Genomic DNA, 15,435 nt, shown 5'->3' on the forward strand with positions numbered 1-15,435 from the left:
GCCAAAGTCGATTATTTTTGGTCTGAGGTTTGAACAAATTTATTGACACTAAAAACAGAAAACAATCATGACAATCTCAACAGCAATTAAGCACATTCACAATATTATATTCATGCGCCGTTCCCGGAGGTACTGCAATACCGGGCCTATATGTGGAGTGAACAGAGCAAGCTACTTGTCATTTGATGCAGACCTGCAGAGTCGGGGTACCCGTTGAAAGTAATCCAAGGAAAAAAAAGTGTATATTTCCAAAGGTAACGGTGGGAAAAATATATATCCACTATTGTCTCCTGCGTTCACAAACACTCACCTTTACCTTTCCCCTGTTCCCATCAGCCCGCGTTTGCTCCGCCCCTTCTTTCTTATTCGCTCGTGAAAATCAGCATAAGTGTCTCAAATAGATACAAATAAATACATTACAAAAATATACAGTTGCAAATACATATCATACATGGTTACACATATTTACAAAGAAAGACGGTACACCGAGAGAGTTTTCAAAGCTTTAATAATAATAATATAACTCTCATCCCAAACCGTGCCTTTAAAAGGTACCAACACGCTACTATGAACACGCACGCAACGTATCAATTGTATCTGTTAAAGAAGCATACTGTAATTGTTAATTTCACGTTATGCCGTCCTCATCTTCCTCTCTATAACTGTCGCTATAAAAGGCGTCTCCTCACCATCTGGAAGAACCTTTGTCATATAGACAGTTTTTGCATAATCTAGGGAGTTGAAGTCTTCCTCGTCATAAGCGGCCGTTAGAAAAATTACATAAATTGGCCGCTTCACCGGATAAGCCGCAGGGCTGGACATTTGGGAAAAAAGTAGCGGCTTATAGTTCGGAATTTACGGAATTTAATATATAGTTATATACTATATACATATATATATTATATGTATGTATATATATATATATATATATATATATATATATATATATAGTTATTTATTTAAAATAAATAAATTAAATAAATTTAAATAAATAAGTAAATAAAATACTAAATATTAATAATCAATTAATAATAAAATAAAATGAATAAGTAAATACATTAAAATAAAGCAAAATTGGTAGCCAAAGGCAAAAGTTTGGAATTCACTGTGCATTTGTGCATTAAGAGCATTTAGCATTCGGGTGTCACCGCTGAACTACATCTAGAATTACTGATACGATTAGCGGTCAAGATACTCTTAACATGGGAAGCGCTTTGTTATGAGGTGGCACTTTTAGCTTTTTAAATGTCATTCCAGATTACATATGTAAATGAGATCTCAGAATATCTCTTTTATGTGCCTTTTTATTCAAAATGCTGTGAGGGTGGCTTTTTTAATGAGGACGACACAAATAAACAAATAATCACAAATAGACAAATGAACCCTGCAAAAAAAAAACATTAAAGCCAGAAGCAATAAGGTAGCGAGCGATGACCTCATTTAATTCTGTTCTCTTTAAGGCTCAGTGTTCTCTCTGCTGTGCTTTTCCTTGTTAGCGCTTGGACCTGGTCGACAGCATCCACATAAGAGGCTGCACTGACGCCTTCTTCATTTGGTTTACGGATAACTATAAAATTATGGCAGGGCTGCTGCTTGGGATCTTGCTGCCTCAGGTACCAATGCACATACACGCTACCCCAATATTTTCATTTCGTTTACTGTGTGTACATTCTGTGTTGACACTGTGGTAGTCAGGCCAAACTCTCACACAAGTCTCAATTGAAAATTACTGTAAAAATGTAACAATTGGAGCTTCCGAATATACTTATTACATTCATTGTTTTGTATTTAGAAGTCTGTAAAACTGATCAATGATGTCATAGTTTGGTGCAATTCATTTGGTTCAGTCCAGGTTCTACCAACAAATATGTTTAGTCAATTTACTTTAACGCTTTTCAATGTTATATCTGATGTTGGAATTTTAACAGATTTGACTACATTGCAAAATAACAATTACGCAATTATTCCGCAAAACAGAGTTGCTGGATACAACCGAGTGTTTGATCTTACATTACACATAGTCCAGTGTTTTTCCGAATTGCTCAGTCCACAATTGAATGGATTTGTGAGTACAGTCCATAAACATGCCGGATTAAAGTCGCCGTCGACGATAAAGCTCTGTTGGGGTGTGCAAGCTGCTGTTTAATGATAGCAGCGGGCAGGAGATTTAGCTCTATGCTAACGTTAGCATCCGGTGAAACTGTTAGCGGTGGAAAGTATACAGCAAACACAAAGACCACAGTTAACTCTCCCGGTACATATAAGGGTCTGCACGATACTGCTAGAAACTCCATATCGAGTGAGCAGTGTGTGTCAATGGTTCCGCTATTATTGTAGCGCGTAGTCTCCAACCCCTGTTTTTACCGGAGTCTTCGTCTCGTTCGAGCCGGTGATGTAATGCGGCGTCGGGAAAGCCAAGACTCCGTGATGGCAAAAAAAAAGTCCTCCAATTCCGGACGTTGTTGGTGGCGATCCGCAGCTTAATTCACTCATTGTGGACGATGGATCTGGCGTTGTTTGAACATGCTTGGGAGCGCTGGTCTGTGTGGTCGCCTTCTTAGCTCAGCCTTTATTCGCAATATTTCCTCAATAATAGTAAAACATTATGTATCAAATGATTTAGTAATTAGTCATTTCATATATTTTGCTGGGAATCCTTGAAAAACACATGAAGTATAAATAAAATAATATACGACCTACAAAGTGTGTAAAATACAAAACAATTTTAGCTTTCTTCTCACTGAACAGATTTAAAGCCGAACATCAACTCAAAATCCCTAAAAATGCGAAACAATAAAACGAAAATTAAAAGTATTAACTCTTCAGTGCTAAAAATAAATGATAAAATACCCCAAAAATGAACTATTTACAATTCTATTTCAACCAATTTAGACACAGATTGTCTAAACACCCCAGAAATATAAATAAGTAAACAAAAAAAAACAAAAGATCAGTCTCTAAGATTGAATGCACTCTATCATTAAAATGAGTCCAAATTTTGCTGAATTTTATACATACAGTACTTTCTTTTTTTCTTCCATATTGATCAAAATTCTTACCCAACACCTACCGTATAAAGCCCTTTCTGAGTTTGTAAACAAATGTTACGATGCAAAGCTGCACGTTTATTTTTGAAGCAGAACTGGAGAATTTATATCAGTTTGTAGCAGCCCACTGACACAAAAAGATAGATTATAGATTGGAAATCTCAAGATAGCACAAAGGGGGGGTCGTAAGTATCGTAAGTGTTTATAACAGTTAAAATGAATTTGTTACTTGCAAATATCCGTACCCTGTTTTACGGACTATAAGGCGCACTTAAAAAACCCCAAGTTGGCCTGAAATTTGAAAGTGCCCCTGATACCTTGCAGCATCTTATGTGCCCCAGAATACCAGTGGTTAAAATAGAAAACTCCTACTACAGTTATTTGTGGGCGTTACTACCTATGCTATCTATAAACAGCAGCTTGCACACCCCGACGGAACATTTATCATCGCCGGCGACTTAAATCAAGCATGCTTAAGGACTGTACTTCCCAAATTCATTCAATACGTGGACTGAGCAATTAGGGAAAAAAAACACTGGACTGTGTGTACAGTAAGATCAAACATTTAATTGGATCCGCCCATCTCTGTCTGTCCCTCACCCCCTCTGCACCCCCACCCCCCGTCCAGAGGAAACCAAAGCCTACACAACAAGGACAGTACAAACATCTTATTTGTTCCTTTATGTCTTTGTTTCCTTATCCTCACTGTAAAATGTGGAACTGGAGTACCACGTCCAATTTCGTTGTCACAATAAATCCCATGTTGTTACAATGCCAATAAAGGTATATTCTATTCTATTCTACACACCACAGCATTTCAAATGGCTTTAAACCAAGATCTTCACTTGGCCACTCAAACGTTTTAAATTTTTTTTGCCATTTAGAGGTAGTCTTGCTGGTTTCTTTTTTCAAAACCTCATCCTGCTGAAGGATCCAAGAGTGCTTGAGGTTGAGGGCACACACTGGACGTTCTCAAGAGTATGAGTATGGATGTTAAAAGGGGACTGTATGAGAGTGTAATTGTGCCGACTGTGTTGTATGGTGCAGAGACTTGGAGCCTGAATGCAGATTTAAGAAGGAAATTGAAGTGACAAGATTGGATAGATTGAGAAATGAAATTGTGAGAGACAGAACTGGAGTAGTCGTGGAACTGAGCAAGCGTGTTGATAAGAGAGTACTCGGTTGGTTGTACACACGGAGAGGATGGATGAGGAGCGAATATTGAAGAGGATCTACAGAGCAGAAGTCAATGGAAGGAGACCAAGAGGAAGGCTGCGATTGACGTGGATGGATGGTGTTATGAGTGCACTGCACGAAAGAGGTCTAAACATAATGGAAGCTCAATCTCTTGTTGGTGATAGGAAGGAGTGGAAATGTGTTGTGAAAGGATAGTGGGATTGTGGACGCGTTCTTAAGGATGGGCTGGGCACCCATATGATGCGGCAGGGGTAAACCAGTGAAAGCTATCTGGTTCTGCTGTTTAACAAAAGAGTGTGTCGTGTCACCCTGACAAAGCAAGCACAACTATTATAATCCCCTGAGATATTATTATTATTAGTTGTGATTGCTTCAGCAGTCCCCCCACAGAACCAAGTAAAAAATGACAAACATCTCTCAGAGTTAAAAACTTTATGCTAACTCATAATGCTAACAACCGGGTTATACCTGTATATACATACCGGGATAATCTTCCAGATCAATCACAACTCTTACAATTCCCGCGGGAATTGTCTAGTTAGTTGTGATTGCTTCAGCAAGGCACAACTACATTGCTAAGTGCTGTAAGCATAATCCCCCGAGATCTTTTATTATTATATCTATCTACTTCCGCCGAAATTTAACGGGTATCTCCTCCCAGAGCTTTTGGAGTAACCCAACGATTCATGTGCCAGAGACGAAAAAAAGTCCCCATCCGCTCTAATGTATTTTGAGAGTCTCCCATCCGGAATACATGGGTAGTCATGGAAACGAGGGCTTTTCCAGAGAGTAGTAGGGACTAAGCAGGGACTGTCCAGGGTGGTTTGAGGGGGCCCGACCCACATTACTTTTAATCATGGGCAAATGGTGAATTCCAAAGAGTGGATGCTAACGAGAGGATGTAAACAGCTATGTGCGCCGCTAGCAAAGTGTTGGGCTAGCATAGCCAGCCCAAACATAAGCGCAAGCTAGGTGTAAACACTGTTGGTGATTAGTTGGGCTGGCACAGCCAGCCCAAGTATTTGCGCAAGCTAGCTGTAACACTGTCGGCAATGCTAACTTCTTCATAGTAAAACATTTTGGTAACGGCTATATTTTAACGACTTCATATTTACAAATTATGCTAATGGTGTCATGTTAATGAGTTATGCTAACAGGTACATTCTAAAAAGTGATAACGGCTAAATGCTAACTTCTTCATGCTAAAAATTTTTGGTAAAGGCAATATTTTAACGACTTCATATTTATGCTAATGGTCTCATGTTGATGAGTTATGTTAATGGATAACTGCTAAAGAGTGATGCTAACGGCTAAATGCTAACTTCTTCATGCTAAAAAAATATTCTAATGCCAACATGCTAACGACTCAGCAAATTGAATGGGCTCAATGCATTCCGGATGAGCCAACTCAAATCAAACGGCCCATTCTATTTGAACATGTATATTCTAAAAGTTTTTAAAGTGTAATAACAGTGTTATTACTATGGTTTTACCATGAATGTGTTTTTTTAGACCCCCTAACGGTTGTGGGCCCATCTCAAATGAACTTGCCAGTACCGGGGGGGTGTGGGGGGCCGGCGTCCCCCCACAGAACCAAGTAAAAAAATAAGAGAAACATCTCTCTGAGCTAAAAACTTTATGCTAACTCATAATACTAACAACCTGGGTTATATATACATACCGGAATTATCTTCCAGATCAATCACAACTCTTAAAATTGCCGCGGGAATTGTCTAGTTGTCTTTGTTATTGTATGTGTTTGTCTTGCTGTCGGTCACCCCTCTTGAGGGATATGACCAAGGTAGATAGATATAGTGCTAAATTGTGGTATCATAAATACTAGGAGTTTTTCAGATTTATTATTTAGTACTGTCAATATAATCTATTCAAAAATCCCTACTGTACGGCTGAAAGTTTCTGTTTAAGTAAGATGTTTATAAGTATGGAAACAAAATTATTTTCCAGAGGAATTTTAGTTTTCGAGTTCTCATAGAACTATTTAATATATAAAGCTCTTGAAAACCTTTTTAATATATTACTACCTTTTGTTTTCCTCAATTTTCACCAGCTTTTCCCAGAATTTTGAACTGCAAGAATTGAGGCAAACGCAATGAAATACTGTATTAATTAAAAAATAATGCATCTACTGTAAAACAAGGAAACAGGCCTACTAAAAGCTTTTAGAAGGGCCTATGTTCCACTCTTGCACAAAGGTTTTTGTTCATTTGCTAACTTGGAATACAAAAGAGCCCTCTTGAAACTTAGTTTCCAATTGTTGACATTACATGAACTATTACTTATGTGTCTATCGTGTTCCTTCATTTCCTGTCATTTTGTCTCCTCAGTTCTTTGGTGTAGCCATCAGCTGGTTGTACATTACGCGAGTCGAAGATGCCATCTGCTCTTATGGCCACTACATGGACGGCCTTCTGGACTCAAACGCGGAGGGCAGACACCGCAGAAAGCAGGGCCGAATGGACAAGTGGTTTATGTGCATGCCCGAGTTTGACTGATAAGCACCGAAGACAACAAAAGCTTTATCTTGGACTTCAAACATGTCTACAAAGTGTGTTTTTCTTACCATTCAGAGACGATCAACTTTCATGATTTTAACCATTACTGCATTTTACTTATTGTAAAATGCAAAATTGAGTCATTAATTTAATTTTGGACTCGTCAAAAATATACAAAAGCTGCAACCAATGTTCCTTCTAAGCTGTGCGCGTGCGCAATTGCGCACTGCCCGCACATTCTCAGCGCACAAGAAAATCTAGCCAGCGCACAAAAATCAGGGCTCGAAATTGCTAATAGAGAAGCGAATTAAGTCAAAGTTACAGTGCATGAAGGTAAAAATACACGGGTTCCCCTGACGCTGTTTTCTAAATGCGGTATTTTGAAGTCAATCTCGAAGTCGAACGAAGTTGAGTAAAGTCGGTAGAGTTTTTCAAGAACCGGCTTCTTCGACTGCTCACGAAAGAGAACCAGCTCTTTCGGGTCCCAAACGGCTCTTCAGGTTGTTTTTGCTTCTTTAATCCCTACACAACCAAATATTATGTAAAATTATGCAAAAAGTGACTTAAAGGAAGGGAGGAAATAGAATAAAAAAGAAAAAAATACCAAAATGAAAAAGTAGTGAAAAGCTGAGAAAAAACAAAAGGAAGAGAAAAATTCAGAAAAAGCCAGGAAAAAAGAAAAGAAAGAAACAAAGTAAAAAAAAGGAAATAGAGAACAAAAAAGAAAAAAGTAACAGCTAGGAAAAAATAAACACGATGAGATTTTTTTAAAGGAATTAAAAAAATTGGGAAAAAGAAGAAAAAGTTTGTATTGCATTTAAATAATTTCCAATTATACCAAGTCAATCTTGTTGCCAACATTGTACTTCCACTAAAAATGTAATTATATACAGTTATATATCGCGCAACCGACAAAATAAGCCCCCAAATATGTTTGTATTATGCAAAAAAAGATACCAAGAAAAAAATGAAATGGAAATCTTGTGAAAGAATGGTTGTAAAGACAAATGACGTTTGTAGGCCGTACAACCTTTGCAATAGTACTTTAGTCAATTCATTCAAAAGTGAAAAAATAATTTTGCTTTGCCGGAAACTCAGCAAAATGTAATGTGATGTCAAGTTTTGGACATGTTTGAAAATGATTTAGTTGCCACACTTGGGATTGCCGTTGCTCACTATTGTTTCAAGCGTTGCTCACCGACTTTGTGTGAACGCTCAGACCCGTGGAAAATTAGAGGGAACATTGGCTGAAACCGTTCAAGGGCTCTTGCCATTGGTTGAGCCTCAAGCTAAAAGATGATGGATTTCCTTGGTTATATAATGGAAGCTTTTTTAATATTGTCTAAACTGTCGGAATACGAACAAGGCCGTTGCCAAACCTGAGTCTCTGGGGGGTCTATTTTTTCGTTATTTCCCTTTATTTTTACTTTTTTCCCTCACTTTTTTTTCTTATTTTGTTTTCCATTTTGCTTTTGAACATTTTCTTTTCTTTTTGTTTTTCCTCCTAGCTTTTTAATTATTTTTTTTTTGCTTTTCTTTTTCCTGCGAGTTTTCTTCCTCTTCTCCTTTTCATTGTTCACTATCTTTTGTTTTTTTTCCCCTAGCTTTTTACTTCTGTCTTGCTTTATTTTTCTCATCTTTTTTTCTCTCCTTTTGTCCTTTTGAGTTTCTTTTTTGATTCATTTCTCCTTCCTATTAGTTTTTGTTTTTTCCTCTTTCTTGTTTTTTCTTTCATTTGTTTTTTTTTTCCTTTTTTTCTTGATCTATTATTATTGTAACAATAATAATAATTATTATTATATTGGCAGAGGTGTAGAGATGATCGATAACAGTGGAACGGTGTGACAGGTAAGTCTGTTGTTTGCAGATGACACAGCGCCTGTGGCTGATTCTGAGGAAACATTGAGAAGGTTGGTAATGGGGTTAAGATGAGTGTGTGATAGGCGTAAGTTGTGTGTATAGGTTGGGAAGAGTAAGGTGATGAAGTGTTCACGTGGTGGAGTGGGCATGGCGTTAGAAATAAGATTGCACGGACATGTGCTGGAAGAAGTTGAAAGCTTTAAGTACTTGGGTTGTGGTGTGGCTGCAGTTGGAATGGAGTGCGAGGTATTGCACAGAGTGAATCAAGGAAGCAAGGTTTTGGGTGCTCTGAGGAGAGTGATGAGTGAGTATGGATGTTAAAAGGGGACTGTATGAGAGTGTGATTGTGCTGACTGTGTTGTATAAACCAGAGACTTGGCGCCTGAACGCAGATTTGAGAAGGAACATAAATGTTTTTGAGATGAAGTGTTTGAGGAGTATGTTGGGAGTGACAAGATTGGATCAATTGAGAAATGGAATAGTGAGAGAAAGAACTGGAGTTGTAGTGAAACTGAGAAAGTGTGTGGATAAGAGACAGGGATGTGATTTTTCCGCTAATTCGCGGAATTCCGCTTTTTTTTATCTCCAAAAATAAAAATTAAAAATTTCCGATTTTTTAAGTGGTTAAAAATCTGATTTCGTCTCTACAGCATTCCATTTTAGTGTTTCCGTAACTGATTGGTTGAAGTCTCCGTGTTGACCAATAAACGCGCTTGTTATAAAGGCATAGGAGTATGCCATTGTTCATTTCTCACACGTTTTTGCCGGGTGTTTAAAGAAAGATGTCCGTGATCGAACGCAAAGATGCTCCGCGAGTTAAAAAAATTGATAAGATCGTAAAAAACAAGTTTCGATGGGACTGGTTAGAGGAGGACTTATCTACAAATGTTGGAAAGAAGACTGTGACGAATTTGTTCAGTCACTTTATTCGGAAGATCGATCGTGCCGGGAAAGTGCTTTGCATTTGGTGCCATGATACCATTGACTATGGTGGGAGAGGTTTCAAAGCTCTTGAAAGTCACGCAAAGAGCAAAAAAACACGTGAAAGAACTCCAGTCAAGAACAACAAATTATTCCATCGCTGGAAGTTTCGGTGCCCAAACGAAAACTCCAAAACTTTACGGCCTCCGTCCCTCATTGACATCACAATCGGAAGCGGTAATAGAGAGACGTGATCCACCCCAACAACCTGTACCAGTTGCTGATAGAGTCGTGAATTTTGAGGTAGGTGGTAAACTTTTCAAATTTATTTGAGTTTTCCCCTTTTTTTCGAAAATATTATAACGTAATAAAAATGGCCATAAATATTTAACAATTACAATAATAGATTTTCATGTGTACATTACACCAACACTTTACTGTAGGGCCTATAATTATTGTATTTTCATTTATCAAATATTCGGATACGCTGCTTTTAAAAAGAATTAATTATAACATTTAAAATATGATTTAGGAAATTTAAAAATATTATTAAGCCTAGAAGTAATCAAAATTATTGTCAGTATTTATATTTTTTAAATTAAGTACTTGTATGATATTCTACCATGAACCCCAAAGCATGCAGAATGTACATAGCCACATACAGTTCTATCCAGACTGTGAAATATGCCCTAAGAGCAAGAAAGACCACCTCTGTCAGCCATTTTGGAAGGAAAGACATTCTGATGGATCCTGTGCAGTCCAAACTGTGCCTAAATCTGAGGACATCCTCCAAAAGGTACAGGGAGGAGAAGGATGCAAAAGCAGCTATGTTGTCTGCAAAAGGAACAGAACTTGCTGTGAAACAGGACACCCAAATGAGCAAGGCTGCCTTAAGAAGAACCATCAAAGCTGCACAGAAGCAGGCTAGAAAGACCCATTCCAAAGCAATGAAGTCTAGGAGGAAGTAGTGTTTGTGTCATGTGAATGGATTGTGCTCAAGAATGAACACTTGTATATTCCTGTAAATATGTTGAATGTTTTTTTTTGGGGCGGCAGTAGCTCAGGAGGTAGAGCGATCGTTTTAGGATTAAGGGATCCCAGTTCGAATCCCGGCTTGTCCGTGTTACATGCCGAAGTGTCCTTGGGTAAGACACTGAACCCCCAATACCCCCAATAAGCAGGTTAGCAGCCTTACATGGCTGCACAGATCATGGCCGCTATTGGGAAATGTGAAGCACAATGTAAAGCGCTTTGGGAAGTCATTGACTTGAAAAGCGCTATATAAATGCAGATCATTTCATTTCATAATGAGTAGAACATAAAAAACAATATTTGTGATATTAAGTGATGTTATAATTCATCTAGAATGTGACAGAAAATATAAATTTCAGAACTTTGAATGAATTTCATGTTTCTGCATGGCCAGTGATTTAGTAGTTCATTGTGTATGCACATGACTCCGACAGATAACATCTTCTGCTATAACAAAGACATTTGTGGTATGTTCTAATATGAGTTACTTTTCATTTGGTCATGATACAATTATTTGTTCATGAAATTTGAACTCTTCAACATGATTTATGTGTTAACTTAGTAATCACATTAGTTAGATATGATGATATTCTCAGTGATAGTTTTTAAAAGCAAAGGCAGTCCAATGTTTTTTAATGTGACTGATTTTGAGTTGACTTACACTGTAATTTTATATGGGATAGTTCAATATACATTGAAAATTTATGCTGTTGTTTTGTCTATTTCTTTGTCATCTGAGTGCATTGAAAGTACTTAAAAACACGGAAAACCCATGAGCTCCGGGGGGCATCGCCCCACTTGTCCCTCCACCAGGGCACTGCCCTGGACCTAGCTGGGTGCCCGCGGCTCCCAGACCCCCGGCTAATTTTCAGATAATTTCACTTTGGTCAAATCACATCCCTGAAGAGAGTACTCTATTGGTTTGGACACAAGGAGCGAATGTTGAAGAGGATCTACAGAGCAGAGGTAAATGGAAGGAAACCAAGAGGAAGGCCGCAATTGACGTGGATGGATGGTTTTATGACTGCACTGCAGGAAAGAGGTCTAAATCTAGTGGAAGTTAGAGCTCTTGTTGGTGATAGCATTGTCTGGAATAAAGTCTGCCCGGACGTCGGGCGAACAAAACGTCGACTTTTTCAAGAAGGAATTTTCTTTTTTTTTTTTTTTTATTTATTTTTCAAATCAAATGTTTGCTTTATTCCGATTTCGAAATCTTTGTTCGGTTTGGAAATTTCGGAATTCTGGTTTGTTTTGGCAATTTGCATACTCGGCAGCCGATCAGAAGACTGCATCGAATAACTTCGCGCTTCCGGACTTTCCCGAGCTTTATAAGGTCGTACATTTTCCAAAGTAGATGCACAGAGAATACAACAAAAAATGGATAAGTGGTTAGGAATCAAGCCAAAACCTCAGCCCCAGAAGAAATATTCAAAAGAAGCTAACAAAATGTATGATGCTACAAAACCTAAACGTACTTTAAAAGCATCGTGGAAAGAGGAGTTCAAGTGGCTTGTAGCAGACAACGCAACGCAAACATTGCATGAATGAAGAAGAGTAAATACAGGTATATACTGATTGAAGATGGAAAACAGCGATGTCATATACATGCAATGAATATTATAAGTAGATTTATAATAAACGTAATTTTAAAGTATTGTTCTATAATAGATTCTGATTATCAATCCTTAATACTTTACAACAATGGGTTTTTTTTTTTTGTTTTTTGTTTTTTTTTACACGATTAGTCGTCTTTTATTGTTTTTCAAGTTGTGAAAAATGGGGCAGGCAGCTTTATGGCTGGGCAGGCAACTTTTCAGAGTTGTTTACCCTGGTGTCCAGTAACTTTTTGTCATGAGTTTCAGACACTGGTGATAGGAATGAGTGGAGAGGTGTTGTAACAGGGCACCAGTATGATGCGGCAGGGGTAAACCAGTGAAAAAATATATAAACCAGTGAAAGCTGTCGGGCCCTGCTGTTGAACAAAAGAGTGTGTTGTGTCACCCTGACCCGAGAGACATGGCCGCTTTCTATTTCCCGTTCCGTTGGGAGTGATGAAAGCATGACCAACTTAGGTGCCGAGGTGCTTAACTTGTTTGGGCATTTGGGTTGGCCATGGACCCAAAAAAATAAATAAATAAATAATTGTGTGATTTTTGCTTCTGTAAGGTTTTAACATTTACTAAACTGCAATCTGACTCCTTATACACTTCACGTGTCATGTCTAATTCCTTACAGTTGGAGCATGTTCTAAAGTCAGGGAAATTATTGAGCCGAGCATCGCATATAGTCCACATATCAATTTATTTAGCCGAATCACATAAAGACAGCACGGCGGAGCAGTGGTTAGCACCTGTGCAGCACAGTTCTGAGGTCATAGGTTCAAGTCCAGCTACCGGACTTCCTGTGCGGAGTTTGTATGTTCTCCCCGTGCTTCTGTGGGTTTCTTCGGGGCACTCCGGTTTCCTCCCACATTCCAAAAACATGCATTTCAGGTGGATTGGCTGGTCCAAATTGTCCCTAGGTGTGAATGAGCGAGCGAGTTGTCTGTCCCTGTGTGCCCTGCAATTGGCTGGCAACCAGTTCAGGGTGTTCCCAGCCCACTGCCCGAAGATAGCTGGGATGGGCTCCAGCACCCCCGCGACCCTACTGAGGATAAGCGGTGCAGATAATGGATGGACATCGTTAAATAATAATAATAATAATAATAATTTCCTTTGTATTGTCGATACACCTGACCCGTTGTAGCGAGCCGATGCAGCCGCAGCCAACAGAGGGCGCCGCCATTTTACCAATGTTGTCTATGTCAGTGCCAATTTCAATCGTGTGCAGGAGACGTAGGGGGCTTGTCCGGGATGCCCTTTTTATGCCACATGGGATGGACTGTCCACACCCCATGATCAAGCCTCTGGCTGATTGGTCCGCGCCGTGTTGATGCAATTTTAAGCATTGGGAGAGGGGTGATAGGTCATCGCCCTTGCCCCCAGGCGAGGTGATTAAATCATTGTTATCTGCACAAACGGAAAGGAAGAAAAGTCACATTCCAAGGCAAAGTTCGGTTCACGAAAAACCTTTTATAGTTTGCCCTCAAACACTGAAGTCAGATTTTAGAACAAGTATGTTTGACTTTCAAAAATGAAACAGTGTATAAAAATATATAATTCACTACTTTTTCCCTATTTAAATTGTATTTTTTTTGTATGTGTTTGTCTTGCTGTCAGTCACTCCTCTCGACGGATATGACCAGGGTAGATAGATAGTTTCTGAATGCCAATATGTTGCACTATTGAATAACCTTTATATTGTTTCATGTTTGTGATGAGTTTTTTTCTTTAGGATAAAATCTCTGAGTGAGGGTTTGCTCAAGACAAGTGATTCCATACTTTTTGCTAGGGGTTGTATAAAAGTCTGGATGCTGTTAGATTATTGAAAATTTGAATTTTTCAACTGTAGTAAGTTTTGTTTGATCGTCACATAATTGCTTTGATGATCCCGTTGTTGATTTAGCTGTTGTAGTTGTTGTCGCATCATGTGTATCGACATATTTTAGTCAAGTGTTTACCTGCTGTATTCTTTCTTATCAGTACTTTCCCAACAAGGGTCTTCTTCCCTTATCTTAGCATACAACCTTTGATGTATCAGGAATGCAGTCCTAAATCTTGTGGAGGGACTTATCCTTTCGTTTTGCCTTCTAATGTGAGATCGCAGGGCTCCTGTTAGTTTCATGTTCCATTTTGCAAATCCACGCCTTATCCCTACAAAACAGGGAGAAAAACATTCTTCCTGGCCTTTCTTGAGAGTGCACTCCTGGGAGGGCGCTTCCCATCGTTTGGTCCGGAGTCCACTCTTATTTTGTCTTTATTTTAAAACTTTGTAATAAAAATCCCCAACTGCATTGCTTCTCTCCAGCTCTATTTTTTTCAAAGTCCGAATACTCAGTCTGGTCCAGGAAAAGAACACATCGGAAATGTCCCTTCGCCTTCAATGCTGAACAGTTCCCCATAGCTGGTACATGTTGCTGCGCTTGTTAAAATGTCCCCTCTCACGAAACTTTACTAAAGCGACTTTGTATCTAAATTTTGGGAGGATTTAATGGAACAGTAAGCACAGGGCATTTCCACCTTGTATGGAAATCACTTTTGAGCATGTTGAAAATATTTACTTTGGCAAAATGACATTTCATCTTCTGAACATTCGTGTCTAATTTAAACCATTGATCATTTGATGGTTAATTTTGACATGTGCCTTACCATAAAGGTTATTATATCAGTTTTCAATACATGTCGTGTTTGAAAGATTACTGTTTTGAATTGCTGGCCAGATCACCTGGATGAGAGTGTATGATGTTTAAAAGACCCAAAACACTCGGTGACCCCAGGTAACATCGCTAAATGATGTCCGCAGGTTGCATCTTTTAATGTATGTTAAAAGAAAAAAAACCTAAAAATGTGTAGTTGAAATTCTCTTACTGATACGTCCCGCCTCTTAACAGAGTGTCTGGATCCAGCCCCTGACCCAAACTGAGTTTGGCATCTCTAATCTAGGTCATTGGTAAGTCCACAATGTGATATTTTTAAATGTATTGATGAATAAATGCTTTTCTTCCTGCTCGTCTTTGTTTTCCTATCAAGGTTATGAGAAGAAAAGTCGGTCAAAAAAAAGCTGGAGATGAGCATTTATTTTGTTGGTTTCAATACAGAATATTCTGGGCATGAATGACCAACAGAACAATTACTGAAGGAATTGTGTAAAGACTGAGGTGATATACTATCATATTTATACAAAAAGAAAATTCACAAGCGAATTGTTAATCAATTACAAAGTTAAACATGAAAAATAAAAGGGATTTGATGGTTGAAACCTGAATG

At 38.5% G+C, this 15,435-nt stretch overlaps 1 protein-coding gene across 2 annotated transcripts in view; it reads left to right on the plus strand.

Moving 5' to 3' along the window:
* Positions 1–9,237, plus strand: part of tspan15 (tetraspanin 15) — a 50,378-nt gene extending 41,141 nt beyond the window's left edge. The window contains exons 7-8 of one of the 2 annotated variants that reach the window (XM_088334851.1): positions 1,497–1,613; positions 6,590–9,237. In XM_088334851.1, coding sequence (XP_088190977.1) covers positions 1,497–1,613; positions 6,590–6,757 — 285 coding nt within the window. In that variant the 3' untranslated portion in view covers positions 6,758–9,237. The remainder of the gene's footprint in view (positions 1–1,496; positions 1,614–6,589) is intronic. The other variant, XM_088334852.1, reaches the window with a different exon arrangement.
* Positions 9,238–15,435: the final 6,198 nt, after the last annotated feature.

This window comes from Urocampus carinirostris, chromosome 4 (genome assembly GCF_059441175.1).
Source record: "Urocampus carinirostris isolate Australia breed hairy pipefish chromosome 4, RoL_Ucar_1.0, whole genome shotgun sequence".
Lineage (NCBI taxonomy): Eukaryota > Metazoa > Chordata > Actinopteri > Syngnathiformes > Syngnathidae > Urocampus > Urocampus carinirostris.